Source organism: Fusarium vanettenii (genome assembly GCF_000151355.1).
Source record: "Fusarium vanettenii 77-13-4 chromosome 3 genomic scaffold NECHAsca_2_chr3_3_0, whole genome shotgun sequence".
NCBI lineage: Eukaryota > Fungi > Ascomycota > Sordariomycetes > Hypocreales > Nectriaceae > Fusarium > Fusarium vanettenii.
The window spans coordinates 2,849,304-2,864,633 of NW_003315880.1; the positions used below are offsets into that span (position 1 = coordinate 2,849,304).

The 15,330-nt window shown below is 53.2% G+C and overlaps 6 protein-coding genes across 6 annotated transcripts; 2 read left to right on the top strand and 4 right to left on the bottom strand.

Moving 5' to 3' along the window:
* Nucleotides 1-559: 559 nt before the first annotated feature.
* On the bottom strand, nucleotides 560-1,504 carry NECHADRAFT_35874 (uncharacterized protein; the record flags this gene model as incomplete). The annotated part of the gene is made up of 1 exon (XM_003053228.1): nucleotides 560-1,504. The coding sequence occupies one exon, from the start codon at nucleotides 1,502-1,504 to the stop codon at nucleotides 560-562; it is 945 nt and encodes a 314-aa protein (XP_003053274.1).
* An 870-nt stretch (nucleotides 1,505-2,374) lies between these two features.
* Nucleotides 2,375-4,169, top strand: NECHADRAFT_67645 (uncharacterized protein; the record flags this gene model as incomplete). The annotated part of the gene is made up of 3 exons (XM_003052731.1): nucleotides 2,375-3,004; nucleotides 3,125-3,989; nucleotides 4,045-4,169. 3 exons carry the CDS (start codon nucleotides 2,375-2,377, stop codon nucleotides 4,113-4,115), a joined length of 1,566 nt encoding a protein of 521 aa, XP_003052777.1. The 3' UTR covers nucleotides 4,116-4,169.
* Nucleotides 4,170-5,380: 1,211 nt separating this feature from the next.
* Nucleotides 5,381-8,167, bottom strand: NECHADRAFT_35658 (uncharacterized protein; the record flags this gene model as incomplete). The annotated part of the gene is made up of 2 exons (XM_003053229.1): nucleotides 5,381-7,513; nucleotides 7,622-8,167. The coding sequence occupies 2 exons, from the start codon at nucleotides 8,165-8,167 to the stop codon at nucleotides 5,381-5,383; spliced, it is 2,679 nt and encodes an 892-aa protein (XP_003053275.1).
* Nucleotides 8,168-9,264: 1,097 nt separating this feature from the next.
* On the top strand, nucleotides 9,265-10,712 carry NECHADRAFT_78111 (uncharacterized protein; the record flags this gene model as incomplete). Its single annotated transcript, XM_003052732.1, has 3 exons — nucleotides 9,265-9,332; nucleotides 9,393-9,621; nucleotides 9,942-10,712. The coding sequence occupies 3 exons, from the start codon at nucleotides 9,265-9,267 to the stop codon at nucleotides 10,710-10,712; spliced, it is 1,068 nt and encodes a 355-aa protein (XP_003052778.1).
* Nucleotides 10,713-11,287: 575 nt separating this feature from the next.
* NECHADRAFT_92119 (uncharacterized protein) lies at nucleotides 11,288-12,732 on the bottom strand (the record flags this gene model as incomplete). The annotated part of the gene is made up of 7 exons (XM_003053230.1): nucleotides 11,288-11,463; nucleotides 11,539-11,698; nucleotides 11,750-12,063; nucleotides 12,123-12,197; nucleotides 12,232-12,439; nucleotides 12,476-12,482; nucleotides 12,527-12,732. 7 exons carry the CDS (start codon nucleotides 12,730-12,732, stop codon nucleotides 11,288-11,290), a joined length of 1,146 nt encoding a protein of 381 aa, XP_003053276.1.
* A 322-nt stretch (nucleotides 12,733-13,054) lies between these two features.
* NECHADRAFT_36398 (uncharacterized protein) lies at nucleotides 13,055-13,696 on the bottom strand (the record flags this gene model as incomplete). The annotated part of the gene is made up of 1 exon (XM_003053231.1): nucleotides 13,055-13,696. One exon carries the CDS (start codon nucleotides 13,694-13,696, stop codon nucleotides 13,055-13,057), a length of 642 nt encoding a protein of 213 aa, XP_003053277.1.
* Nucleotides 13,697-15,330: the final 1,634 nt, after the last annotated feature.

Genomic DNA, 15,330 nt, shown 5'->3' on the forward strand with positions numbered 1-15,330 from the left:
GAGATTTATTACAGGATATGGAGGATTATGAAGACTCGGTAAGGAGCTTGGGGAATCATGAGTTTGATGAATTATCGACGATGCGACGTGAACGAGATGTTCAAGCTGAAGTTGACGGTTAAGCTTCCCGAGCTTGTGACGACATCTATCCCCGGAGATTAGATAAGGCAAGCCGCGATAACATAGGCTACCCTGAACAAGCCAGCTTCAGCGACGGAGTTAAGCACCTCTGTGTCAATTACATCGAAATGGCAACACGTGAGTGTCTTGAAGGAATACTCCTTTGTTTTAGAGATGCTCTGCGCCCTGGATCCTAGTACTCACTCGGACCGTTCCTTTGTGCAGCCAAGAGCGACCAATCGGTACGACACCATCACGGCGTCCAAGCGCAACACCACATCGGATAGATGCAGCTTAATGTACTGAGATGGCGCAGATACGTCCGAGTTTGCTTATCGAACAAGCTGACCGAAATCGGGGGCCAAGTTACGGTACAGTGCATGCTGTGACAGCCCAGGATCCCATGTTGAAATTATTATTAATACCTCCCTTGTTGTTTTCAGACCTCAAAGGTACATCTCAAGCCAGAGTGGTCGCTCCAAGGCACTTGTCCAACACCAAACTCCTCCTTCTCAATTACACCAGGATGCATGACCTCGATCTCGTGCGGTTGCAAGCCCAATATAGCAATCTTGTCGAGCCGACCTGGCGGGAAGGCCTGCTTTCCATCAACACCCCAAGTGAACCCCGGCTCAGAGTCGTGCACCTTAGTCCAAGCATCCACAAGACCATTATATGCGACAAGAGTATTATCCTCAGGAAGGACAGGATTAAAATCACCAGCGATCAGACCCTTTCCAGTCTCTCTCAACATTTCTGCAGCGATTGACAGTTGCTCAGGGCGCCTTGAACGTTCAAGGGCGAGTGAGTCGAGATGAACGTTGATCAGTCTAAGTCGTGATATCTGGGACGAGTTATCTGTTGGGGAAGAAACAAAGATATCGCTGCACAGGGCATCTCTGCCGAAGCGACTGGGAAACTTGACCCTCCACACTGGTCCTAGGGCCGAGACAGACATGGATTTGTTGGAGGGACCAAACCTGGCCTTTGAAACAAGCATCATGGTCGCAAATATGTGGCCTCCCCAGTTTGTCGTATCCGCTTCCGTTGAGAACCATGAATCTCGAATGCGAGTATCTTTCAAGAGATGCAGTAGCGCCGGCCTGGAAACCTCCTGGAAAAAGATGATGTCGGCCACGGGCTTTTGGCACAGGATGTGAGAGACAATGGCCTCCAACCGAGACTCGGTGAAGTGAGCACCAGCGTCGACGTTCCAAGTGACGATCCTCAACTTTGGATCCAGATTTCTGCCGAGTTCCGATGCTTGGCGGGGCGGCCCAGAGGTTTCAACACGGCTCCAAGTCTGAGATGATGGAATGAATTGGTGCCATGACTGCTGCAAATAGGGTGAAGCAGATGAGGGAGGTGAAGCGGTGGTAACCATTCTTCTGAACAAGCGCGACAGATTGTTCATGATCGTAATATTAGGAAATTACTTTCGTATGCAGGTAGGATCCCCTCCAAGGCATTGGCAGACAATTGCTCCCTTGATGAACAGAGCCCCCTGTTCACGATCATGAAAGAGTGGCCACGACGGCCCCTGAAGCTCGTGTAAAAATAGGTGATTAAACTGTTGCCTTAGTCAGATTTAGGCTTAGCGTGGCGCGGCTGGGGCCACGTCGTCCACTGTTCTTGCCTCTGACGGGACTCGCCACACCCCTGCAAGCTCGAATTTGCCCTGTCGCTCCTGCACTTTGGCTTTGGGACGGGACCTTGGGCCTGGGGAAAGAGGGAAGTTGGCATCTCCACATGAAACCTCAAGGTTGACCTGACTTGCGCCTGCCTGACCAGACGGGACCTCCTGTGACCGGCCGGACCTTCCTTGCCCCTAAATCCAATCCAAGCCATCCAATATCCAACCCCAACCAATTCCATTCCAGCTTCGTTCTTCAACTCCCTTCTTGTCTCTCTTGTAGTCGGTGCCCACGCATTGCGCCCTCATTAATTTTGTCTTTGGGACACCTTTCTTTTATTTCTTCCACTGTCACGTTGTCCCTTGCGCGTCAGACGGACTCGAGTCCAATTGATCCTCCGTCCTCTACGCCCCGTCATCGCCGTGAACCGACCGCATCCTACGTTGCACGCGACCTCGACTCCTACAAGGTTTGCGGCTTTGAACCTATCTGTCGATTCTCCTCTCGACTAGAGTTTCGTCTGTCCTCTCGACTCGCGGCCGTGACCGCTGACAGCAAGTCTTTGCGACTGGCTATCCTGATCATCTCTTGCTCTCGACATCATCGACTCGTCGCCCATCATGAAGATCCGCACCAAGCACTCGCCCTTGCTCTTCCTCCTCCTCCCATCCATTGCGTATGCGCTGTCATCCCATGACGTTGCCGACCTACCAGCCCCGGCCGCGGTTCCAGAGGCATCAAATGAGATACCCCAGGCTGGTCTGAATCGACATGATGTCCCAACCAAGGATGCCCCCGTCGATGGTAAGGATGGAAAGCCTCACCATGGGCCTTTCATCGAGACGACAGATGACCACAAGCGGACAAACGCGGCGGCCGCTGGATCTGTCGAGGGCGACCCAGATACCCTCCCTCAGCTCAAGGGCCGACCCGTTGACCCAACCGTTGTGGATGGTAAGAAGATCCCCGAGACCAACGACGGCGTCATGTTCGACACGAATCGAGTCCACGCCCAAGAGGGTACCACTGGGACCGAAGGCGGCGTGACCGAAAAGTACAAGGCAAAGAAGCTTGAGGAGGACCTCAACGGAGCGAGTTTCAAGAAGCCTGAAGCTCCTAAGGAGGCGCCTCCTCTACCACACAGCGAGGAAGAAAAGATCCGCGCGTCTGGAGGTGTGGTGAACGAACCCGGTAAGGATACCGAGAAGGAAGTCGGGTCACAGTACGAGAAAGAGAAGGAAGGAGAAGCAGTCAAGCCCCTTGTTAAAGGCACCAAGGGCAATGATGATATGGATTATACTGGACTGGATGTGAGTATCGATTCACCTGCCAAGAATCTGAGGCCAGGATTGCTGACATTGTTATAGAAGCCAGATGATCTTCCCGAACGACCTGTTGGACAGAACGCACCTTTCCATGATTCCGCCAAGAAGGAACCTACCGAGCCGAGCAGAGGATCAACTCACGGCCAACAAGATGACGACCACCTCAGCCAGCCCTTCCACTCCTTCGTTCTATCCTTTACCATGATTTTGGTCTCCGAGGTTGGAGACAAGACTTTCCTAGTTGCTGCTCTGATGGCTATGAAGCATGATCGGATGGTGGTCTTTACTGCCGCCTTTGGTGCCCTGCTTGTCATGACGGTTCTCTCAGCTGTCCTGGGTCATGCCGTTCCTGCCCTGATCCCCAAGCGCCTGACCGGTTTCCTCGCTGCCATTCTCTTCTTTGTCTTTGGAGCCAAGCTGATGCGGGAGGGTCTCCAGATGGACCCCAACGAGGGTGTCTCTGCTGAGATGCACGAGGTTGAGCAAGAGCTTGCCGAAAAGGAAAAGGAGATGGGCCGCAAGCGAGGTGATTCTGTGTCGGCTTACACGCTCGAGATGGGTCTCAATGGCAACGGCAACGGTCGAAGGTCTCGACCCAGCAACCGCTTGATGTCGCCCCCCCGATCGCCTTCTCAGTCCCCTGTTCGGGAATCCCGTGGTGGCTCGTCTGGTATCTTCCAAGGAGTAGCCAACCTCTGCTCTCTGCTGCTTAGCCCGGCTTGGGTTCAGACCTTTATCATGACCTTCCTGGGTGAGTGGGGTGACCGAAGCCAGATTGCTACCATCGCCATGGCTGCCGGACAGGATTACTGGTGGGTTACTCTTGGTGCTAGCTGTGGCCATGCCATCTGCACTGGTGTTGCTGTCATTGGTGGCCGGGCCATCGCCGGCCGAGTCAGTCTCAAAGTTGGTAAGTTTATGACGTCTACTCTACGCTTGATATCATGGGGGCTAACATTTCCAAGTCACTGTCGGCGGTGCTGGTGCCTTCCTCATCTTTGGTGTTCTTTACCTCTTCGAGTCTCTCTACGGCTAAAGACGATACCTGCCCGAACGGCATTTCTCTTTTTTCCAATATACAAGGGTTTCGAATATGTCGTCATCTGAGACAAAGTGACTGACTACATGACGCCTATTCATTGTAATACTTACCATGCACGTTTAACGGCCGCTCTGTAGTTTTGAGACGTTTGGCACGAGGAGAGCCTCCTTTCTGGTGGCGTTCTCTTGGCCTGGTTCGATCTTTTGTATAATACACCTGGCTGAGATTGTCTCAGCTCTCTTCTTTTCGGCGCGAGGGCAAAAGCTCCCTCGGCAAGATAAAGGTTATGGAATGAGACAAAAAGTAAAGAAGGGGACAACTAGTGATGCAAGGGAAGACATGGAGGAAGAAGGCTTGGTGGGAATGGCGGAGTTTTTGGAAACAGGGAGAGGGTGTCTGTCTGATGAATTGGATGGAATGATAAAGGGACAAAAGTAAGGGGTAATGGTGCAGGACTAGAACTGGTGTCCATGTTGGTTACTTGATGTAGCTTGTATACGTGGCGAACAAGAAGCTTCTGAGCAATGTATGAATACGAGTGATCAATGTTTCGTGTCAAGGCTGTAATGATGGACCCAAGAACAAAGACAGCACAGGCGAGATTTTGAATGGCAAACCATAGTAGACAATCAAGTCCATACATTTCATTAACATTTTCCCCTATCCATAAGGTATCATCCACCCCTTCCCAGCGGAACAAATATCCTCTGTGCTCTGGAACCCTCGCTTGACCCGTACATCTAAGAACCGACAGATATTCAGACAACCACCCAAGACATGGTAGAAAGGGACCTTTATCTCTCGACAACCTCCTACATTCTCAGGACTCATCACATATCTCTAACATCAGAACTTGTTCCCATTCCCTCCCCTGACGCAAAAAGAGACGAGAAAACATGAAAAAAAAGAAGAAAAAAATACAGAAAACGAAAAAGTAAAATACTAAAGAGCAAAGCCAACCAAGATTCCTAAATAAAGAATCAAAAGAAAAAAGAGGCTACATCCAAGCGTCAAGCATATAAGCGTGATATTCCGACAGCTGTGTTCTTGCCCTCTTCTCAGACATCTTGGTACGTGCTGTCAGGCCGTTATTGGAATCAAACAAAGGGGGTTCGGTTGTGAAAAAAAAAAGAGGCTGGGTTGGTCGTTGATTCTGACATTTCTATGATGGAAAAAAGATGCGCTCCTTCAAACAATTTTTTTTGGTCGTCAGTCATGTAATTTGCGGTCGTGAGATCCTTGATATCGTCCTCTCGCCTTTAACCCTCATCCTCCTCGTCGATCGGGGCAGGTGTGCGTCGCTCCGTGCGCCTCTTAGGTCGCCGGTGTCGCGAGCTACTGATGTTGCTGGCCGAGTCGTCGGGCATGATATCGGCCTCGTCAAATGCCCAGTCTTCATCGCTGCCTGGGTCACGATCGCTTCCAGCCCATGGTGGACGTTCATAGCCCGATGTTTGTGAGTTGCCGGAGCTGGGTCCTGATAGAATGTCGATGCGTCGGCGGTTCTGGAGGTTCTGCATCAATCCTGCACCTCGTTGACGCAGTGCTGTTCGAACAAGCTCTGCTCGGTGGTGCAGCTTCTCGAAGGCATCCTCCAGCTGCTCCATTCCCTTGTATATGTCTCGCTCAATCTCTGCAATGACTGCCATCTCCATCTCCTCATCGTTGGAGACTGCCTGTCGGTTGGATGGCGCCCCTGAAGATGAGAGGCTTACAAACGAGGCTGGTGTAGTACCTCGTGAGTAGACAGAGAAGGGAGTTGTGTTTCTGGAGCTATACACAGATGAAGCTCGGGGGCCAGGGCTCATGGTGCGTGTGTGATAGTATCCGCCAGCGGGAGTAGGACCTCGTGACTCGGGGTTTGGTGTGTGCATCGTGTCGTCGTCAGCACCAGACCAGAGGAAGCCATCGAACCGTCCCGAGATGAGAATTTCCCATTCCGAGTTGTTGATGTTTGAGAGGGCGACAAGTAGATCATGAGTGTGTGAGTTCTTGATGAGATATGTGGCCGACTCAGCATCACGAGGGACCTGAGGCAATCGGTACAGGCGTTGCAACGCAAGACCAGTCTTGATGAGGAAATCAGTGCGAGGTCGATGACCAGGAGTAGGTGCACGGACAGATGTCCGCAGCTCCTTCGATCCCGACATGATAGCATTGAAGTATGGGCGATCATCGGGATCGAGGTTTGTGAGAATGGCGAAAGAGAGCGTCTCATCGTCCACTTCCGAAGGTGGTGGCACCGGTGTCTCTCCGGTGTTGGATAGCCATCGATCCACGGCAGATCGGACCTTCTTCGACTGCCGGAGGTAGTGCTCTCTGAATTCCTCAGCGATATCGGGGTCGAGCTTCACAGGAGATGCAGGTCGAGGGGGGACATCGGCAGAGACCTCGGCAGCTTTGGTTCCAATCTCGGCAAGGTCGAACGGAGGCCACTGCGGGAGCTCGATGCGTCCACTCACCCACTCAAGGACATCACCCCAGTTCAGGCCCTGGTGAATCTCGTGTGAGTTGTCACACATGATACAAGTGCAGCCATGAGGGGGCAGATCCCGGGAAAAGACATTCTCCAGACGGTCCAGGAGTCTGCGGGCAACGGATCGATGCCCTGTGGCAACAGCAATTGATCCCTGTTTGTTGAGGACGGTGTTGTACTGTTCCAAAAGGTTGAAGAACGGGGCGAATAGGGTATCAGTGCCGGTCAGAGGAGGGTTGGATGGTCGGGTTCCGTTTTGTCGAGGTAGCACAGACAAGAAGTTCTTGGGGGCGGGATAAGCAAGGCCGCCATTCTGGAGGAGGTAGTCCACACGTGGGACATCCTGGATGTCCAGACCAGGCGGAGGGGGAGGTGGAGGAGGTGCCGCGAAAGTAGACGCCGGAGTCGCCGTTTTCGAGTGCAAGTTTGAGATATCTTGGACGTCAATGACGGAGGGTGTACCAGATTTAGTTTCGGGATAGACGCTAGGGAAAGGCGTCTGAGTGGGCGTCTTGGGAGATGAATCTTGAGCACTCGAGGGCGAGGACTCGGCCCCTTCCACCTCGGGTCTCTTGACACTTCGAGTTGACGATGTGCGCTTGGCTGAGGGGCGAGATGAGCTGGAAGTCCTCGATTCAGGTCGGAGCTTGTCTCGGGAGCGGATAGCGGAGGATTTGACATAAGTAGCTTGGCTCGAGGATGCGGATCGGCGACTAACTCGGGAGCGTTCCTCGTTGCGTGAGGCTGACCGGGAAAGGGTTGAGGATCTTGACTTGGAGCGATGTAGACCATCCTCTTCGGCAGGAATCCCTTCTGTTGGTGTGTCGACCCTTGGCATTTCGACCTTGGGCGTCTCTGCCCCCGGTGTCTCTTCCGGGGCTTCTTCTGCTGGATGTTCCTCCTCAGCCGGTTCCTCCTCTATAATATCTTCCTTCAATGTGCCTTCATCGAGCCTCTTGTCATCATCAAAAGGGTTCTCCGTCCGGGGTGGGCTGGGAGGCGAATCTGCCTTGCCGGCTGATACTGGCGACTTTGGAGATTCAGGCGCAGCGTCGCCAGGTTCGGCTGGTTCAGGAGAAGGACTAGGACTGGGGCTTGGGCTTGGGTAGCGAGGAATGGCTAGTGAATCGCGGCTAACGATCGCCTCCTTGCTGTGTGCCTTGCTGAAACTGGGATAAGGCCTCGATATGCGCTCCGAGAGGATAGAAGTGGCAGCTGTCGAGGTTCTAGCCATGTCCGAGCTGGCCAAGTCACTGGTCGAAGCGGCACGATCGCGGTGGTGGTGACGGTGGTGATCATCGTCGTCTCTATCCCTGCGATGTCGGTGTCGGCGGCTAGAGGTGTGGGAGATGGTATCGCTGCCCACTTCGCTCAGCTTGCTCCTGGAAGAGCGCGAAGTGCGGTGACGGCGTCGCTCGCGGTCGTAGTCCTTGTCTCGTTCTCGGTCACGGTCTCGGTCGCGATCCTTGCGCTCCTTGCGATCTTTTCGCTCCGACTTGGAGCGTCTGGGCTTTTCGCGCGGTGACCGGTCGGCGTCGGCGACCTCGACGTCACGGTCCTTGGAGGACATGGTGGACATGGTGGACCATGGAGGGGATGGGGAGATTATCGGGTGAGTCGTCGAGTATTAACCGAGAGTTGATCGCTGTCGTTCGAGTAGTAGCAAAGGGAGGTGAAGTTCTGGATCAAGAAAGCGGTCAAGAGGGGAGGAAGCGCGTATGTTGGGGGGAGTGCGTGCGTGTCAGAAAAGGGAAAAATGGAGGTCAAGAAGCAGTTAAAGTTTCAGGCCGTTAGGAAGCCTGATCAAGTAATAATAAAAAATTAGGCAGGTTCCGTAGCCGCGAAGAGGAATGAGGTGAGGGTGAGGGGATCGGAGATCAGGTCGGGTTGGCAGTGCAGAGGCAGTGAATCGCTGCCGGAAGAGCTGTTGGGCAGTCTCGGCTTTGGTTGGTACCTGCCTGCCCTGAATCACTGTGTCTCAGGTCATGGAGACTTCAGGCACCAAGGCAGGGCTAGTCTCTTCTGCGCACTGCGCGCTTGTCGGGTCTCTTGTAAATCAGTTATAGACCATATCACATAGAAATTTAATTCCGACTACTTGCTCCCGTCGCCTTTCGTCGCCCTTCCTCTTCCACTGCGCGCTGTTAAGCATGCGAGATGATTTCCGGGCTTTCATCTTGTGTTTGGCCCCCAAGCAATCCATCCGTCTCTCTCATCTCGCCGATATTCGCTTCCGTCATCTCCCTATTGATAGCCTTGACCGCGAGCACACAATATGTGACCATTGTTGCTCTTTGAGGTCATATTAGTTCATTCCTTCCTCTCAAGACTGATTGATAATTGATGGAGGATAAAACTCACGCTAGAAAACAGTGACTGACGATGCCAGCAATCCACACGCCCAGCCAATACGCGTCATGTCATGGTGGCCCTCCCTTCCAAAGGACAGGAAAATGCCACGCAAAACCAATCTCGTGCATAGACGACTCGCCATTGAACCCAATCATGGCTACAGCACCTAGGATGGTGCCGTTGCGGGAGTAGCATGGGTGGCGTGGGTGCAACTCAGAGAGGCCGTTGCCGCCCAATGTTGCGAGTGGAATACACCCTACAGACAGCTGTTGGAGAAGAGACTGCATTCAACGAGGCGCATTGTTGGACACCGCCATGCCACGAACGCCGTCCTCGTTCCACGGCCTTGCCCATGTCCCGCGACGGCAACGACCGGAAAACCGGTAGATTACTGGAGAGATACGGCGCAGCTTTCTTTCCAGAAACTGCCTGTCACCACCTAGAATATCCATCTTGCTCTTTAACAATACGAGACCGCTTTCAAACGGCATCACAGCCTTTCACAATATCATGGTTGGTCTATCCACGTATCACTCAGATGCCGACGACTCGACCAGGCGGGGGCGGATCAGGCGCAAACAACAACCTATCAAGCCCTTAGATGAAACTCGCAAGTATTGCTCTTTCTCCATCTTTATAAACGGGTTTAAAACTGGTCTATTCCATTGGTTTGTGCGTTCCTGAAAGGCTGTCCGGCGGAGGAAACCCAGAAATAGCCGCGCTGGTAGGGGACCTGTCAGTTGATATATATCCACTCTTGCTCTCATCGTGGAGAGACTTGGGCTCAAGGTGCGCCCGCGATGGAGAAAACATACCCTGATCTGCCCGATTTCACCATCTATACGAAGCAACACATCTGTGACAACACTTTAGACGATGCGCGGCTGGCGACACGGTGTCCGCTTGACAATGGGCGATACACCAACGCATCCAACCCCCCGCGTTATTCCGCTGGCCAACTCGACCAACTCCTAGTAGAACTTCTCATCTAGGTCCTGCTGTACACTGACCTTCCGTCGCTGACTCGTTTCCGCCGCGTCAATCGTCGCGCGATGGATCTCGTCGACTCGGTCCCCCAGTACGCCGCCATCATCAAGCATTGCCCCAACATCATCCGCGCCATTCTAAGCATCCAGGCAGACTCATTCAACTGCCATGTACTGTACACAACCCTAAGCACAACCCGATGCTTCACGTGCGAGCGCTTTGGCGATCCTCTCTACCTCATCGACTGCCGCCGAGTCTGCTACTTCTGCTTCACCCGGCGGCTGGAATACTTCCCCCTCACAATCGGCCGCGCATCGAGTTTCTTCGCTCCCAACGGGACACAGCGGCGCAATGCCATCACCAGCCGCCAACATCTACGTGCGGCGAATCCCCCAAGTGTCCTGAGCCTGCCTGGGCGGTACTGCACCGCCTGGGCCAGTGGGGGGGGGAATTTGGTGCGAAAGCGGCTTCAACTCTTTGACCGGGGGGCAGTGATCCAGGACCTTGCGGGTTCTGGTCTTCCAAAGGTGGACAAGACCACTCGGGAACCTCTGCGGTTCATGGCCATCATCACCGCACCGCATCTATTCGATTCTGGCCCGCGGGCCGACTGGGGATACTTCTGCCTTGGCTGCAAGGAGGAGAAGGAGGAGAAAACGAAGCACTTCAGGATCAAATACACAAGAGAAGAGGTATCGGAGCACATTGCGAAGTATGGACCTGTGAAGGAGACGCCAAGGATACCCGGCAGGTTCATGCATGTCACGCAAGTCTGACGGGGAGATCGAGCTCATCTTGATCCGGCCATCAGAGCAACTGTCACAGCGCGTATACTCACACTTCTCCGTCCCAGGGTCTACTCCGCCAGCCAGAGCACAGCATCACATAGCCCTTGGACAATTTTATTGTCTCGCGCTCCTGGCCGTCCCAGGCTCTCATCTTCCAGCTCAGCACACTTTCTAATCACACCGTTTCTAAGAATCATGCTACGCAACCGCCGTTCACATCCAGAACACACCTTTACTGATCTCGCAGCCGTCTCCTGTCGTCTCAGCACCGCTTCTCTGCAATGATTCCTCCACGGCCACGTAGCCAGGGACCCCGAGATAGGGAAGGCCACCTTCGTGAGGACTGAGACAGTGTAATTTGCCGGAACCGCATGACCAGGGACGTGGACGGCGGCAAGAAGGCTTTGGGACGGTTGCATAAACTCGGTATCAAGCTTGGCGATATTGACAAAGACAACTTGCTTGTGCGGGACAGGTACGCCATGGGTTTGGTAGACTTTGAGATGACGAAGCGGTACTGTTCGCCCCCGAAGCTCACGGACGAGAGGAGCGCCCTCCAGAGTTCAGCCTTTCAGAAACCGGTCATCGTACAGTTGGCAAGCCGAACTGCGATCTTCGGGCAGCCAACACAAGACCTTTCGCAGGAAAGCCAAGAGCTGCTGCTTTTCTTGACCATCCAATTTCGTCTCACGGCTCTCAAGAGACTGGCTTGGAATGGGGGTTGAGGCAATCCAATTTCCTGGAGGAAGACTTGATCAGCATGTGCATCTCTTTCAATCCAAGGCAATATTTTCAAATGGAGACCACAACACACCTTCAAGGTCCCAGCACTGCCGGGACTTTTCATGCCTCTCGAGAAATATCTTGGGCGGCGGGCCTAACAACGAAACCATCTCTGCGAGATGAAGTTCGTCATCTAGGTTGTTGGCGTTCGTGGCGCGGAATAGAGGACCGCCCTCGAAGAGATCCCATACCTGTAATATCTTTAGCCGTCTCGATTGTAATGGCTCAGCAGAGTAACTCACCATGACTCCGAGAGACCACATGTCAATTTTGGAATCCCACTCGGCACCCATGATGACCTCTGGTGCTCGATAGGGGCCTGGCATAACATCCCCCGTATGCTTTTCGTCCTTCTCTGGGTTTCCGAGGCGAGCAGCACCAAAGTCAGTAATGACCGCTGGTCCATGGGTGATGCCAAGCTTGTAGGAAAGGTAGATGCAGCGGTCCGGCAGTACCTTGCGAGGCGTCGGAGTTGTCAGCTCGAGGTCTTCGATTTGACTGAATGCACGCTCCTCGCCAGGATTGAAGCTGACAAGTATGTTATTCGGGGACAGGTCTGCACCAAGCATTGCCGTGTCAGCCAGCACGATGACAAGCAGAGAGATCAGAGAGTACCAGTGTGGACCACGCCAGCTTGGTGGAGGAAATCTAAACCCGTGATGAGCCAAAGTAGGGTAAATCGTAATCCGTCTGTCTCAAGCGCGTTGCCCGGAAAAAAAAAAACGTCTAAACTGAGTCAAAGGAAGACCGAGCGGGGCAAAAACGAGACATTGATGGCAGCTCCCGTTCAAGCCCTCAATCACGAAGTTGTCCAGCACTAAACGGAGTCGCTGTTTGCCGGGGTGGTGTGGCGCGTCGATGGATTTGATATGATGGGAAATAGCCACCTCCTGCAGAGCGTCTTGAGTGCCACGTTTGCCCGTGGTACATATCTTGATTGTCGCCAGTGTATTTCCCCTAGGGAAGACCGCTGGGCTAGTTGAATGGTTCAAAAGGGTTCCATGTTAAAAGATACGTACTCGAGATCGCGGCATGCCCAGACGGTTGATCCTCCACCATATCCTACTTTGCCGACAATCTGATACCTGTGTTGCAGGACTTGGCCGATATGAGCAGGATAGTACCGCGCGGCCTTGTAGTTGGGTAGATTTTCTTCTTCTATCGGTTGTTCCACCGGGAGAGCCTCGAAACCGACCGTGAGAAACGTCTTGGGTTGGACTGACATTGTCCGCGTGTGAGTGGGGTGGTGGCATCGATCAAGGAAAGCAAGAATAGGTCGAGGTTTAAAGATGGCACCTAGGGAAACAAGAGCGCGCTCTTGTACGCCAATCAGTTGTCGACGCAAACTGGAGATGAGGCTCATCGTAGTTGATGATTCTGTACAGGATAAAGTCTAGAAGTGTCGCCGAACAACACGACGTAACTTAGACATGCTTTCACTGCCTGAGCTTGCGTCTGGTGCCCTAGGAATGGGGACTCCAGGGGTCTGCCACAGTTAGCGCGCGCTTATGCTAGATAGACATCCGCCTTCCTCTTCGCGGCGCGTGTCAGAAGTCACCAAAATATTTACGCCTGATAGTTTCCATCCTCAACTCCTCTGGCATAGGCGTAATAAATTGATCAACCGGATCCGCCCAGAATGGATTCTGGGGGTTGACATACTTGGCAGTTGTATACTTCCAGTATGGCGGGAACCACCCTGCCGTCTCCCAGTCCACTATTCCCACCACGGCGTCCCCATGGGTAAGGATGTTGAGGCTGCTCAGGTCGCCGTGGGTTAGAACCAGCTTGTTTTCTGCTTGCTGATAGAACGTAAGGAGCTCGGCAAGGTCGGGGAATTTAGTGCAGTCGCAGTCCCAAGGAATACCGTTGGCTAGTGCTTGGTGAAACTCGCGCACAGTAGAATACGGACCCCAGTAGTCCCGTGATGGTAGACGACAGTCCCAGAAAGGCCCGCCATCAATGCTGCCAACTTGTGCCCCTTCTGGGGGTGTAACAGAGCGAAGCTCCGCGACCATGCTCCGCAGCTGCTCTAGTATCCGTCTTGATTCCTCTGGACGGTGTGCCCAGTTATATCCCGCCATTTGTCCTTTGATGTGGCGCATAACGATGTATGATGTCCCCTTATGGGTGAAAGCGTAGTATACCTTGGGCACCGGGATGGATGTTTGGCTGGCGACGAATTGCATGGCGTAGGCTTCGGAAAGGTTTCCGCCTTGTCTGGTCTTGATGCAAATATTGAATATGTGAAAAAGGCCAATATGTTTTCTCCAGAGTCTTCGCAAGAGCTTGTGGCGCGTTGCTTTGACAAGCATAAGAATGAGTGTTCGGACTGCGCATCCTGGTGCTGGAGGCGGCGGTGGAGACGCCATCTGCATGCCATGCACAGATGACTAGGAGGTCGAGGAAGAAATGCGGTACTGGACTATGACTATTGCTTTATCGCTGAGCTGAGGTCTTTCGTGAATGAATATGGACCACTTGGCGGCGAAGATGTAAGAAGGCTGGATCGAATGCGAGTTGACGCGCCGGATCAAGTGGGTCGGCCTGGCCCGCTGGTGTTACACCGCCACGTGATAGACTAACTATGGAACCGATCGAGGCTCCCTCCCCATCGCCGCTCTCAGTACCTAGCTGTTGCAGAGGTGAAGGGGCCATTTGCAGTTGGGACTGCACCCACGCATCGTCAAGTTAGGAGGCCATCGTCTACATACACAAACGCGATATCGTGCACCCTGACCTACGACAAAGGAACTTTTTAGTTCATGAGGCGACAGGGGGAAACCTCGATCTTTTACTCTGCCACTTTGGGGGAGCTACATGTACTGAGCCGGACTTGGATTGTGGATGGCTCCCTGATGGCCGAGGTGATGTAAACGGGCTGCTGGACGAAGCAGTTTAACTCAGGCGATGAGGTTCTGAACGTACTTGGCGGCGCCGTGGTTCCGAGTGTATGAGGACTGGTTTCCAATTTAAATCTGCAGCATAACCTTTCAACTCCAGTGTGTCCCCCATCTCGGTATGGTATATCATGACCTCCGAGGTCTCAAGCGCGCCATTCCCTTCTTGATTCAACATACAAGCATTGGCGCTCATCCTATGCAAACATCTTGGTCGAAGCGTTGCTCAACATACAATCATGCATCACTGGGATTGCAGGACCATTGATCTGCGTCGTGATTACTCGGCCACGCACGCGCAAGCTTCCTTTATCATTCATCCCCTCTTTGCCGCACTGTTCAGAGCAGTTATGTGACTATACGGTCGAGCCAGCTGTCTTGTCTCTTCCGCACCACTTACTCGGCCAGTTTGAGGAGTCACCGTCACGGCCTGCCGAAAGTGCTTGATGCTCCAGAAACACGAGGCTGGTCGCGCACTGCAAGACCTATGGAGGTCCCATGGTGTGATATGCAACCTGGTTGTCCCACACCTTGTGACCATCTCCGCGCAATGCGAGGTCCACGATACCATTGCACCCCAGGCAGCCACCCATCCAGTTCGAGCTGTGATGAAAGTACAGGACAACAGAGGGGGGTGCCGAAGGATAAAACGCCGCTGCATTCCCCCATTTCACAACAACAAACTTGACGCAACATATAATCAAGTCCCAATCTTACAGCAAGTTCTCTCTCCTTTCAGTCAGTCATTGGCACCTCATTACGACCCATCTTCAATCAGAACTTGTTTCAAACATGGCCGTCAGCATTGCAGATTACTCCGTCAATGAGTTCAACAGCCTCTTTGACTTCTTTTGCCCGGGTTCGACCAGCTCAATGGCGATTCCATCGCTACCGGTGTCATGAAGCAACTCTTCCGCCGCCAC